The sequence below is a fragment of the Sceloporus occidentalis genome, unplaced genomic scaffold (assembly GCF_023333645.1).
Source record: "Sceloporus occidentalis isolate IW3139 unplaced genomic scaffold, rSceOcc1.0.p SCAF_125, whole genome shotgun sequence".
NCBI lineage: Eukaryota > Metazoa > Chordata > Lepidosauria > Squamata > Phrynosomatidae > Sceloporus > Sceloporus occidentalis.
Genome location: NW_028317105.1, coordinates 1,531,831 through 1,546,308, shown reverse-complemented (window position 1 = coordinate 1,546,308; position 14,478 = coordinate 1,531,831). Strand labels below are relative to the sequence as shown.

At 39.5% G+C, this 14,478-nt stretch overlaps 1 protein-coding gene across 1 annotated transcript in view; it reads right to left on the bottom strand.

Moving 5' to 3' along the window:
* The window catches only part of LOC149281989 (protocadherin-11 X-linked-like), a 349,492-nt gene extending 347,661 nt beyond the window's left edge, over positions 1 to 1,831 (bottom strand). The window contains exon 1 of the mRNA XM_089498744.1: positions 1,292 to 1,831. Within this exon, the coding sequence (XP_089354870.1) occupies positions 1,292 to 1,831 (540 nt within the window). The remainder of the gene's footprint in view (positions 1 to 1,291) is intronic.
* Positions 1,832 to 14,478: the final 12,647 nt, after the last annotated feature.

Below are 14,478 nucleotides of genomic sequence, written 5' to 3'. Positions count from 1 at the left end.
TCAACTGCTATAAAAACTTGGTCTTGTCTTATGTTCAGGATACCTAAATGCCTCTCCCAAAAATGATGTGTGCACTAAACTCCACCACTTCTACGTGGAGGGCTGTTTCACTCAACTATTTCAGGAAAACAATCAAAAAACCTTCTTACGTTATATCTAAGCTTCTACACTTCAACGTTTTAGGCTATCGTCTAGCCTTCTGTCGAAAACAGAAAGAGGAAAGTAGACATCATTGATTGACGGCAGATAGGAACCAGTTCAGCCCATCTAGTCTTCCGTTTTTTTTCGGATATAAAGACTCAAACCTTACTCAGTCGTCAGTCTGGTCTTAGATTCAGGAGCCATATGTCTATCCCATGCATGGTTACATTGACTCACCGAGTTAACCTCTACTACATCTACCACTTTCCTTACCTCACATCTAAACCTAACCTTCTAGTTTTATATTATGACCTCTTGTTCTTACATTTTTCCTCCTTTGTAACACGTCTCCTTCCTGTACCGAGCTTAAAGATACTTTATTGTGTTATATTATTCAGTTTAATGCTCTCTTAAATGAGGGTTTGGGATATAATCTTACATTAATCTTAAATGCATCCAATTTTTATTCCTAATTCTGTTTTGGATTAGTTGAAAATAGTCCTCACTAGAGGCGGCCAGCCTCTCAATATTCTATTTTTTAAGGGCATGTGTTGATTCAATTAGACACAAACATAATTATTATGCATGACCAACAACTCATGCCATTACCCTATATTAAGACCAGCTGCTAACGAGTCAGTAGTGCCCAAATTAAATGTGGGTCACCGTTCCATAAATAACAGCGGCGTAAGTGAAAACTGATTTATGTTACTGATTTATTTGGGGGTACGTTACAACTTGAGAATAGATTTTTGTCTAAATTAGAATCATTTACTGATACGGAATTGTAATGAAGGTGAAGAAGCTTTTGGAAAAGGAGTCACTAATGTCGCCAGACAAAAAAAAAGTGGGCTTTTAATTAAGGTTTAATTAATCCTACGTAAACATTTTTACAGCCCTTTTGCGCAATTTCTTTATTTATTAAAACCCAAAGCGTTGAATAAGACAGAGCATTAGATAATTACCCGATAATGATGGTAAATCTTTAAAGTAGAAGAGAAACAGACATGTATTAGAAGTTAAGAATGTTACCATCTTGAGCATCTTGAAGCTCTGGAGCAACTTGGGGATCAAATACTTTATCCTCAGCTCAGAATAAAAACATATAACAGGAGAGAAAGATAATACTGAAAGGTACGATAATACTAACCTTCAGGAGTTCGTAGTGCTGAATGCCATTCATACCCACATCTGGATCGATGGCAGATGGAACCGAGTATCGAGAGTTGACAGCTGTGTTTTCTGGAATGGAGATGTTGATCACCGTTGATGGGAAAAGTGGAGAATTGTCATTAATATCCTCTATTAAGAAGCGGATCTTAACCAGTCTGAAGACTTCATCTGGTAGCACTGCCACCTCTACTTCGTAGAAGCACTTGTGTTCAGTAAATATACCAGAACAAAGTTTTTCTCGATCTATCCGATTCGAAGTAGTAAAGATCTCGCCTGTATTCTCTTCCACTCGCACCAGTGGAACATCTCCGGTCTTATATACCAACTTAAACTGGAGAGGGGTTGAAAGAGCGATATCAGGGTCCAAGGTAAGGTTGAGGTCCTTCAACAAGTTCCCAATAAGTACATTTTCTGGCCTTTCTTCTCGTATTATATAGTTCTTTTCTTGGCCAGCAGATTCATATACTATACAGGTTATAAAAACTACCAGAAGGTATGTTGCACACAGCAAGTCCATCTCCAGATTGGTTAATGGTCTTCGTACTTGTATACCTGGCCAAAGACAGAAAAAAAAGAAAATACGTCATTCACAGAAATAAGTAAATATAAAAGAATATATGTCTGAAGCAGTGATGGTTGACCCTTGACAGTCCAGGCGCTCTGAACTAGAATGCCTACGAGGCTGAGAGGAAGACTGTCCACAGAGATGATTGTTCTACAACACAATGTTAAGCGGTGGATTCCATAAGTTCCTACGAGCCGTTCTAGATAAAGGTAGCTAAAAGGCAGGGGTATGGGGAAAATGAATCAGTTCCCATGATGATTTCAAAAAGAATTTTGTTTTTTTTGGTTCTATTTAATGTTCTATTGTGTCAGACACATTAGTCCATTTATATAATTTCTAGATTTTTATGACTCGATATATACATGGTTGGTTTCGGCGCCTTGAACACATTTATAGCAATACCGTGTCAGTGATGTCACATCACAAATGAATATAGGTTAGTATTTAGTATCAGTTAGTGTCAAGGATAGTGTAGGAGAGAAATATCACGCTTATAAATGAGTGCCTAAACCCATTGAGCCCATTACATTAAACTTCCAACATATATTGTATTTAACCTTCGCTTTTTAGTATATTAGCAGACGAGAAATAATCGAATTTGGTAAAATAGTCCAAGAAAATACCAGCCTTTACTCAATAACCACTAGCTGCAGGTTCATGTGTATCAAAGACAGAAAGTAAATGTTCCAAAATAATCCTATATATCAGCGCAATAATTTATGGATTATGCAATAAAATATGGACATTCTTTTTCCCGTATGACAAAAGAACGATAGTCTCTATACCAGATCTGCAACATCCTTTTTCCTGTATGACATAATCCAATGACATCACACACTTAATAATAATAACCATAGAGCAGTCTTAAATCTGCCTTGATGCCTCGGGATATTTTACATTTCAGCAGGAGATTTATCTAGTTATCTAATCCCTGCTTTCCAGTTCTCTCCATGTGCTATAGTATCTGAACACTATGGCATGTGGAAAAGCGACACGGTTCACTGATGTTTTCGGGAATGAGAAGAAGAAATTTTCGTTTTTCAAGTAGCAGAACGGCGGAAATTAGCTGTCGAATACGCTGAAAATATGTTCCATTCTCCGACTTTGAAATAAACATACAAATGTTGCCAGAAAGTCAGTCTGCGTTTAGCTAAACTGCGAATGGTGCAAAGTGAATTTGGATTAATGTGTGTCACGTCACACAATCCGCTATGCGCAGAATGAACTGTGCGTTGTGAAATGCAACGCTGATTCAGGCTATACACAGAGGATTAAGTGGAATTCTTGAGATACAATAAGAGCTAATTCTTACACCGGTCATAACCGTTCGAGTGTACGGCGGAAAATATCACAGGATGCTTTTATAATATTACAGTATGAAGGATTTTATAGACGAGGGTATTTCTAAACTACAACAAAAGAATAAGTAACCTTTTCAGCATTTTAAACATTCCACAGCAACGGAGAACGGCCAGTAAATGTTTCCTTTTTTTACGACCGCTCGTCAATCCAAAGCATGCAGTAGAAATCTAGGGTCTTTGCGCTCACGACGTACACTAACGGATGCCAGACCCCCATTTTATTATTGGGACTGCATTTACATTGACTCACAGGGGTTAAATTGTTATATTTTGTATATGAACCATCTTGTTTCCATTTCTACGGGGTATTGAGAAGGACTCACCGCCTAGTCCATGTCTAAGTGTAAATATAATTAAAAAAATAAGATTTCCTTGATACAAATTACCAATTATGCAAATTATACAACAACAATTCCTCAATATAGAATTGTAAATACTTTCATACCGGTATAACCTTATAATGAAATATTCTACAAAGAATTTCATTTAATGCACCCGTGTGTTCGCCTCTGCTTTTTGCTTACCCGCCTGGAATAAGTTGGCTGAAAATGCCTGACGCGTTTCGCCTGCTAAAGGCTTCCTCAGAGGTGAAAAATAATTAGATCTTCTGACCTGATTACACACGCTAAGGATAATTCAGTAGAGTCTTATGTCTTTCTTAGAAATGTGGAGTGCTCGTCTTCTTGGGAAAGGAAAAAAACCCTTTCTGGGTAAGTGGTTTGGTCACTGTTTAGAGCGCCGAGAGTGCACCGATGTTGTCTGCATAATCTCATGTCATTGTGTTATATGTTAATTATGTTAATCCTTTCCTGTTTAGTGTATAAATCAATTCCCCTTCTCTGATAAACTATGCCCAATCCCAACAAAATGTATTCTTTAAGAAGTACCCTTCATGCACACAGCCACTTGCGCAAGCTTCCATGGACTTGACACGAACACACATGTACATCGCTGTTTCAGCCATCAGCATTGACTTTTATATATTTTTTGGGGGTATTTAAAATTATTACATCGACTAAGAAATATTTCTTAAGCTCTGTAAACAATAACTAACGAAGACATTTTTGACGCTCACGGCTGGAAACCCTTCTGTTCTATCTGGAGGAATTGGGACTTTGTGCAGGGACATTATTTTGAAAATGCTTTTTCATGTGGATTTTTGGCTGAATGTGATATTGATGAATATACATGAGGTTACGACTGCCAAAACCTTCTAACTTTCTAAACGTTGTTAACTGTGAGTTCGGCACAGGTTTCCATCTAATGTCACATAACAAGACCCAAACAAGGCTTCTTATCAGTCATGCCAGGCTGGCAACCCAAAACATACGGTTCCTTACAATCCATACAAAGATTCATGACTTTAACATGGATGGGACATCAGTGAACATTCAGGGACGTTAAATCAAAGTTTTGACAGTCCAAAAATGGATGCTTTGGTTTTGGAAAATAGGCTGATTATCCAACCCTTTACTAAGGCTGATGTGGGATCCACATGGAATCCAGAAAGGGTGTGGAGAAACAGGGTTATTGGTCCCTGAAGTTAACCATAAACCATGGATACCTTACAAATCACACACTAAAATAAAAAAGAAAATACAATTAATTTTAGGTGTTTATCACCAATGACAGCTACCTAGAACCCGGTTTCTGACGAGAACCCCTTGGCCGATTTCAAAACAAGACCCATTTATGCTTTGACAAGGCTCCCTGGTTCCAAATCATCCATTCATACTTGGAGTTTAGAGCTTTATGAGGCACACATTTCAATCTGGATGCTGTCTGACGGCAGGATTTTATTTCATGCACTAAGAAGGACTGGCGTTTATTCTTTAAAGATGCATCCACCAGCAATTTTTACTGATTTAACAAGAATGGAACTTGATTCTGGTTAACACTGTAACCATTCAAAACATGAAAAACAGATGTGCATGTCAAATATATTTTTCAAACAGTAGCAGAACTACAATCGCACACTGGGCATTTTGTCATATCTGTTGATGGATTGGATATAAAAAAACCTTTTGATATTCAAATTTTCAATGATCATACAAAAAAAAAAAAAAAAAAAAAGAAAAGAAATGGTGATTCAGATTTTCCAGCCTATGTGCCTGCCTGGTTCTCGTGATAAAACTCATGCATTATCCCATGACTTCCACCCTCTATTCTCTACAGTGAAATTATAATATTTTATCTTTTGTCCATGCCGTGTATCCCTTAAGGATCAGAAAGGGATAAAGTCTGCATAACAATTGAGCCACCCTTTTGGAAATAAATGTTGCACGCTTTAATTCTTTAATCTAGAAGTATAGAATCTGAGAAGAGAATATGACCATGTAGTGTCTGCATTTTACATACCTACCTCAAACTTTGGTACTTGGCTCTGCCCGATAACAGGAGTGCTTTATGCCTATCTCATATATTTCAATCCCCTCGTTGTATTAAACCCATTTCATTCATCCACAAGTCTCTCAGGGATGAAATATTTTCTTACGCTATATCTACACCTCCAGCATGATTTGTGGTATTAGTCCTAATGCTTTTAAGGCATGTATACAAAAGAACTCCAAGTATAGAATCTTTGTAGTTGCTATGGTGCAAGTTATAAAGTCAGTAACAGCTACCCTGAGTGACCTGAGGTCCACCAACTCAAGCATTAAGTCACATTAAAGTTGACATGACGAAAAGTCAAGGGCTGTTGAGTTTTGAGTCTCATGGAGGCAGAGCCAACAGGTTGACTTCATATGTTTATTGATCAAGAACTTCACCAATTCTCTGCCGGCCAACGGACAGCCAAGACTCGACACAACTGAAGTCCACAAACTCAAGCATTAAGTCACATTAAAGTTGACATGAAGCCAAGTCAAGGGCTGTTGAGTTTTGACTCTCCTTGAGACAGAGCCAACAGGTGGATTTCCTATCTTTATTGATCAAGAACTTCGCCAATTCTCTGCCGGCCAACGGACAGCCAAGGCCTGGTTGACGACTGTTGAAGTTCTAGCTCAGCTGAAAAGATACTTGCTGGTCACCTCTTGTATATTATGCTGTGAAAGCATAAAATATTTAGGTTCATTAAAATAAATGTAGTAATAAAGCTGAGTAGGAGCTAACCTACTTCATGCCTCTGTATATCATTTCAAAGTTCATGTCCTCTGTACTGTAGTTATTATATCTTTAAGATGTGTCTGTGAGGTTATTGTCCATAAGCCTAACTCATTACTCATATTAATGAAATGGCCTTAAAATGTATATTTCCTAAACGAGGCCAGCTATACATGCGCTAGTATTAATCTATTTTTCCCTTTCTTTTTTCCCCCGTATAACTTAAGTCATAATAATAATATATGTTTGTGCTTTTAAGCTGCAAAATCATCTGTCTAAACTGTGCTTGCCATCCGTAATTGCTATCAGTTTTTCAATCATATTCCCCTTGGGCACAAATTGCTTAAAAAAAAAATATCTCGGCTTAACAAATATAACAGAAACGTAGGGAACATAGACGTTCCTCTGAAAGGTTCAGAGACCCAAAAGTATCATTAAATGATTTTATGCCTCGGTAAAACGAAAGCTAAACATTACAATAGGATAACAACGGAAAAGATACAATCCACGTTTACTGTTCTGGATTGGAAAGTCCATTTAAAGTTAAATGGCGGAATTTGCCAAAATTGTTCAGCGTTTCCATTTCATCTTCTTGATTTCTGTTGCTAAGCAGCAGGCGGGGTTTAGACCTTTCTGTAATGGTGACTACTGTGGGGCCTCTTATCAGAGCACATCAGTAACGGAGCACGGCCGATGTATGTGACAAGGTATGTGCGAGAAATTACATTAGTCACAAATATTAGATAAAATTGGAAACACGCGTCATTCGTTCACTTTAAACAATCCGATTTGAGGCAGGGTAATTCTTCGGTCGCAGCAGTCATTTGATGTGGGAAGAACAACGCATCCACAGTATGTACTGCACTTTATATCTGCTCTACACATGAAAGGTGTTCTTATTGTTAGCATAAAAGCTTATAGTGTTGCATTTTCTAGTCAAAATTATAGGGAAAGTTGAAGACTGAAAAGGCTCCAAGTGACCATATTTTAATCTACATAAATGTTGGTCTATGCATTTGCCCTCTTAACAACTGTCCCACCACACCCTACCCCACCCCACCTACCACCACTGGCTCCCATTACATTTCCAGGGGGTCTAAAGAGACTTCCAGATGTATTCTTCATGCATGGGACATTGAAGTATCTCTTTAACTCACGCTAAATGTCATCGTATGCAACAGTACTTGATTTAAAAAAAAAAATTATGTAAAATAAATTGTACAATATTGATATTTTGGCAGCATTTAACTAAGCTGGAGTTCCAACATTTGTTAATTCAAGATGCACTGACATTCAGAAAGTGCTGGGAATCAAGGCTTTCGCAAGTCTACTTGGCGTCAACTTCTGCCGCCAGACACAAATAATTATATAGTAACATTCTTTCCCAATTAGGTCAGGATAGACCCAAGGAGTGCAGATATACTTGCGGAATCATCATTTCATTGTGGACCCGTGTTGTCCAAGAGCAATGTGAGCAGGATGCAGTGGAATTCAATGTATCCAATAAATTACCATGACATCCCAACTAACATTTCGACCAAAGTGGCCTCCATCAGGGCCATATGATGCAGTTTGCAGTTGAGAACATTGACATGTAAAGTGCACATTGACTACCTAGAGCCCTCCCTCTTTAGGGGGTTGCATCACAAAGGGGTGGGGTTAGCCACACAAGAGGGTGGGACCATCAGGTATGTGGGCTGGGCTAGCCCCATATACCTTAAATTTGTATGGGGGGGTGCTCCTAAACACCACTTGGAGGTTGAGCGGCATGAATGTCCGCAAAGTGTTAACTCATCTCAACTTGTGGGCACTATATATAAATATAAATAAATATATATACTTATATACATTGACTTACATATAAAAGAGGAATCATACAAACCATACTATAAGGAGTGGCAATACGTGATAGATTAAAACAGACAGATTTACCAAATTTCACTTATGGGTTTCAGATTAATTGTAGATCCTATAGTTAAAAATTTGCATTGTAATTATTGTAAATTATGGTAAATTGTGTAATAGCGTTCCTGTCCCTACAAATTTAGATGCATGAGCAGCGAGAATTCCTGAATATGACATTTACCGATGTCTCACAAGCATAACGTCCTGTGCCATGCATTCATCACCTGTACGATTCTGATTAATAGCGCTATGTACTCATGTATTATTAAAATAATTTAATAAAGTGATGCACAAATTGGAAAAAATATGGGGAAGGCGTAACGCCACACAAAAAAAAATCTTCTAAAACAAAAGAGACATTCATCAGCAAAAGCAAACAAAAAATTCATTCATCAAAGAGATTTCTCTAAAAGCTGGGCTACTATAACTATGATAACTATATAACGGACAGATTGTATTAAAACCAAAGGGTCGGAGCCTTAGATGTAACGTAAGGGAGTTTTACTTTACTGAGAGGGTGATAGATAAGTGGAACAGCCTCCCAGCAGAAGGAACTTAAGCACGCATGGGATATGCTTATGAATATAAGACGAGACTTAACATTAGGAAAGATGGACGGGTCTGATCTGCTGTCAAATTCCATGTTTCTGGCCATTGGGCTAATTCCTGGCAGGCTGGTGCCCAATAGCGCCCCCTATTCTAACTACGCAGTTATCTTGGACGTGATATATTTACCATTCAAACATAAGTCCCAAAAACATTATTTTAGCGTAAACTACAAATTGTCTTTTTTTTTCCTGTTAAAAATTGGAAAACCAAAAATTACGAGTTCTTGTCAACAATTCAGGTTTCAATGGGGTTTTTCTGTTTTGTTACCAAAATAATATTTCATTAAACCCTTTTTTTTTTCATCTGTGACTACACATGCAGCTGACGTAAATGGAACTTTAACAACCTCTTTTTGTTCTATTATTGGGCCATAATTGAGCATTACCCGGCATTTTAGAGATCACCTTCTTAATATGCGGAAATTCAGAGATCGCTAGGAACAAAAGACTAGTGATTACTTAGATTCTCTGACCGAGAAAGTATTTTTTTTAAGAAAAAAAAATTGTCTCTCTCTAACACTTTGTATGAATTTACATCTATTCCAGCTTTTTAAAATAAAATCTAACAGAGGTTTTTTTTTTTAACCCTTTACTGTTTTGAATTGGTGCAGTTAATTCCAATCTGGGGAGGAAGATGTTCATCACAGGAGCAGTCATATTTTTTCTTCCTGACAAATTCATTTTAAATCACCCCGACAATATTTTTGTGGTTTATTCACTAACGGGAGAATTGACAGGAATGTTTGCAGGGAGAGTTGTTGTGGCACCTCCTTGTCTTCGCTATACATTACGAGGGTCCAACCCTCAATGAGCTTCTGTTGTAGTAAGAGCTCAGCTGTCCCTGTATAATGTATAGTTAAATCTGTGAGATGTCTTAAGTCTAGTCAGCTATTGAAGTATACATTTAACAGGGCTAGCTCAGGAGAAACTTGCCAGAATAGTGATGTGACGGAGTTAAAACCACAGCTCTCCTGCAAACTCTCCGTTTAGTGAATACACCCCTTTATCTTGCCTCGCGTGGTTCATTATCAGGTAATTAATACTCGTTTTAGGAAGGATTCTACATATGTACAGAACACTGCTTAGATGAGTGCGTTCCATAGTTTGCATCCGTCTAGTCGTCGGGTATTAATAGCTCTGTCTTAAGGCTGAGATTTAGGTCCTAGATGCTTCTTCTCCTTGGTAGCTATGTATTATGAAGAAGACACCTCTGTCTGGCGAGCACAGTCGCGGCATAATAAACAATTCTGCTTTAGAGAGATAAAGAGAATGATTTCTGTATCAGCGAGCTTTGCAGCCGTATATACCATTTCATCATCTGCGTCCTTTCCCACCGACGATTGGCGAGTGCGTTTCGTCAAGCTGAGCAGGGCAAACGGTCCCAGCTTTGGAGAAAATCAAAGACCTGGACGCGGAAAACAACATTTGTTTCCCCTCTTGTTATTCCAAGTAAAAGAGGAGCTGGATTTGACTCGTGTGTTTTAGAGCAGTGAGGCCTTTAAGCTGAATACTCCTCGCTGGATCTGAGCCACGCTATATTTGGCGGGAAAATGGCCTTTAGAACATAAATATGTGGTTTATTAGCACGTATATGAAATGTATCGGCTCCGGCAGTGAAGGGGTTCCCAACACTTGCTCCTTAATTTAACCACGTAATGTAAGCGCAACTGGGAACTTCCCAGGGTGGGCTACCCAGTGCTCCCTTTTCCGAGGGAGTGGCTTTGCAAGTGGGTGTGGCTACTCATACATATGGGAGGAGTAAGCCATGCTACGGGTCGGGCTAGCCACAGACGGGGTCTTGGTTAGACCTAGATGGCATTACATGGGTTGGATGGGAATTGGGCAGGGAGCTAAACACACCGATGCCCTGACCTGAGAAAGAAAAGGGCGACTCAGAGACCCAGGGAAGCTTCGTTTCATCGGAGACTCTGCATCAAACCCGGAGAGTTTCTAGGAATCCAAATACGTTAGTATCGATGCATGCGCAGCCTAATGTTCCAAGAGACAAGGATTTAGACCCAAGTAGGATACATACATAGAGAGGTAAAGCCTCAATACAGTTTGCAAGGGGAGGGGACAGCGTTTGGGGAACACCACTGGCAAGGGATCCAAATAACAGTAAGCTGAGGATAATAGGCATTGTCGTATCTGGCAATTCTACCAGAGACATTGCGCACTTTTTTGGGGGGGGGATTCAGCAACACCTGTGCCGGGAAAATGATAATTTTCTCTACAATATTTGATACAAGGCTGTACGTGTCCATAGGAGAGCTGTCGCCATGTGCGGTAACTTTAATGTGTGCCCTGTGAGTAGCGGCAAACTTTACTTATATAAATCTGGAGATACCGTCGCCGTTATATCACTATTAGCTAAGGTCGGAAGGAGGTCAATGCCACCGACACAGCTGCAGGTACCGTGTCTACTGCACATTACATACATCTCAACGCGCCGAATCACAATGAAAATGTTCCTGTCTCACGAACCTGGAATGTCAATCTTACCCTGAAAATCAGTAAAAATAAAAAAAAAGAGGACAGATCACCGCAGGAGCAAGAGTGACTTGTTATGCTACCGTGAAAAGGCATGGCGGTCTCCGGCTCTCGGGATTAGGGTGAAAAAAGAACAAAAATTAACACAAAAAAAAGACAAGCCTTATTTTCTAATTAAGGCTGATTTTTATTTAATTTTTTTGAGAAATCGTCAGTGTTTTTTTAAGGGAAAAACAAATGAATTAAAAGTAACATAAACAAATATCAATTAATGCGCATACCTGGGAATGCTCAATGTCTGACACTTTTACACCAATCTTATGGTGAACCCTCAGGTTAACATCACAAGTTACCCCCTTATTTAAGGACGTTTATTTTGCTGAGAGGGTGGTAAATAAGGGGAACATCCTCCCAGCAGAAGTGGTAGAGGTTAATACAGCGAGGGGATTTAAACATGCATGAGATATGCATACGGTTCCTGAATCTAAGACGAGACCAACGACTGATTAAGGTGTTTACATCAGGAAAAATGGGCAGACTAGGTGGGCTGAATGGATCTTATCCGCTGTCAAATTCTATTTTTCAGTATTTCTCTGATTTAATGAGCATCCCAGCCGGTCCCATTCTCACGGCTTTATTACAGTTGAAATCCCTGCTTGAATACAGGTGACAGGAAACTTTACCCATCCTTTACCCAGTGATGGGTTAATACCGTACTTAGTAGTGTCATAAATAAGTATGTTACACGTTTTAACATCACTGTATCGAAAAAATACAAAAACGCACTCGGGACGAATGCAAATCTCAAGTGTTTGGGGGGGAGAAAACCCAAAAGATGGAAAAGAATGACAAATCTATACAAGTGTACAAATGCACACAGCGATTTCCATGCATGCAAATAGTTTTATCACAATGTTAAATTATTCTAGTTCTTTTAGCACAGACACTCTAAGTACATTTGCATCCGAGACAGAAGATACATCACGCGTTTCTTCTAAAGAAGCAAAGGCTTAACAATTAACACAAACGCAATGTCTTAGTGCCTTAGATTACAGCCGACAACACAAATCTGTCTATTAGCTGTCTGTCTGTACGGATGGCTGTCTGTACAGCTGTCTGTCTGTCCGTCCGATCATCTTTGTGTCTTTCGAACCTAACCTGTTGAGCTACTTTGGACACAAAAGTATATCGAGTAGCCGAGGACCGTCTAGTGCCGCTGTCGTTATGTCATATCTCAAGTCAATTTATTCACATAGATGACTGCAAGATATAGCATGATGTTTTTAAATAAATTCGTTTAGTGCCTATAATTAAAAAAGTGGAATAACGACCTTTCCTTCAAAATCTACTTTTTGTAAAAAAACAAAAAACAAACACTATTAGGACTGCACGTTGTATGAAATGGCCAAAGTCTTCTTGTCTGCTGACCTTCCTGGTCTTTGCTTATGATCCTCAAAATACATACCCCCTAACATTTCCATTTGGGGGGTTTGAGAAGAGCCGGTGAGCAGAGACTCCAGTGCCCAAAATTGGTGGAGCAGCAGCCACGAGTGTCCCAGAAGAGCCACCTTGCGGCATTCGGCTTCAGAGCGTCGCAACGTGGCCACGTAGGAGCCGCAACAGCATGGACCTCCACCGACGGTACAGCTCCTTGAGCCAGCCAAGGGATCTTCTGAACTATCCATGCTCCACACTGCCCACGAAGGAAGAGGTTGCACAGGTGCTCAAAAATCATGACCGTCCGGTGAAAACCAGGACTTCTGGGCAGTATGAAAATAGGATTACTGTATAATAGATCTTTGTGTTCCAAAGTCGGATACACAGTCCTTTCATCCTGATCAGCCGGCACTAAGAACCTTATTTCCCAGGGAAACATTCAATGCAGTTAGAGAGCTGTAACATTATTTATCATTAGGATGTCATGGCAAATCTCCTTCCATGTATTCTCCCAATTCCTTGATACTTAACTCCGCGCAAGCTGCGTAAGGTCACATTTCTAGTGTCAAAACATCCATTCGTTTGGTTTAATGGAATGATGTTCTATCATAAAAGTAGCACGCGGTCTATAACCGTCTTCCTCCTGACTCGTAGCCAACCCAGGCCATGTAGCTACAAACCCGCACTAATGTTCCTACAGAATGTAATTGGTTTGCCAGCTTTTCTTGTAACCTTCTCAAGGTTGTCAGAATATATATATATAAGTACACACTCGCCCCTTTGCGCTATTTTTTTTTTTGCTTCCCTTGTATTTTGTCTCAGGAGAATGGATTCATTCTGTGCCGTGTTATACTTCTTCGACAATCTTTGTCACTCGTCGGAAAGCAAGACAAATTCCGGGGGTAACATTGCCGGCACCTGGATCGTAATTGGAACTGAAAAATGGCACAGAAGTAATCTATTCTCATAATTCAGAGAGCGAAAAGCACAGGGGTGGCTTAAGATCAGTTCATTCTTTCGCTGATTTAAGACTGTCCTCGTTCTTGACCCATCGGCTGTCCATCTGAATTACGAGCATCTCATAACTGCCTATATATATATATATATATATATATATATATATATATATATCTGTGTCTAGATATTGTTGGATTCATAAAAATACTGCAGCAATATGATGTAAAATAATCACTTATTCGGAAAGGCAGTATAATGAATACATGGTGACAGCCAGCAGAGTATTTAGCTTGGTTGCTACCTTAGGTCTAACGAAAGACAACCCCAGCTGCCCCATTTGCTGCCTCCGTCCTCGCTGTGTAATGCTGGGATATGATGTCATATATATCATTATGTCATAGAGGTAAGTATCTTCTCGTAATGGATCATAAAGGGGGCCATGCCGACTCGACACAGCCTTCCATAGTGTATATGGGCCAGTTGGGGAGATCATAAATCTAACATAACTGGCCCATTGACCAGCGGCACGCAGGGGCGCCCTGACCATCCAAGAGGGCAATCTTGCCCGAAGGGGGACTGCCCCGTCTTGGACCCCCTGGACCTGCCGCCCTAGACTTAGTTGGCCTAACCTAGGATAAGTGACTGGTGGTACCCTTATTATCAATAATAACGTATTATAAAGGGCCAATTAACCTTAAATCTGTCAAGAATAATCTCTTCCACTGAAACCTTATATTGT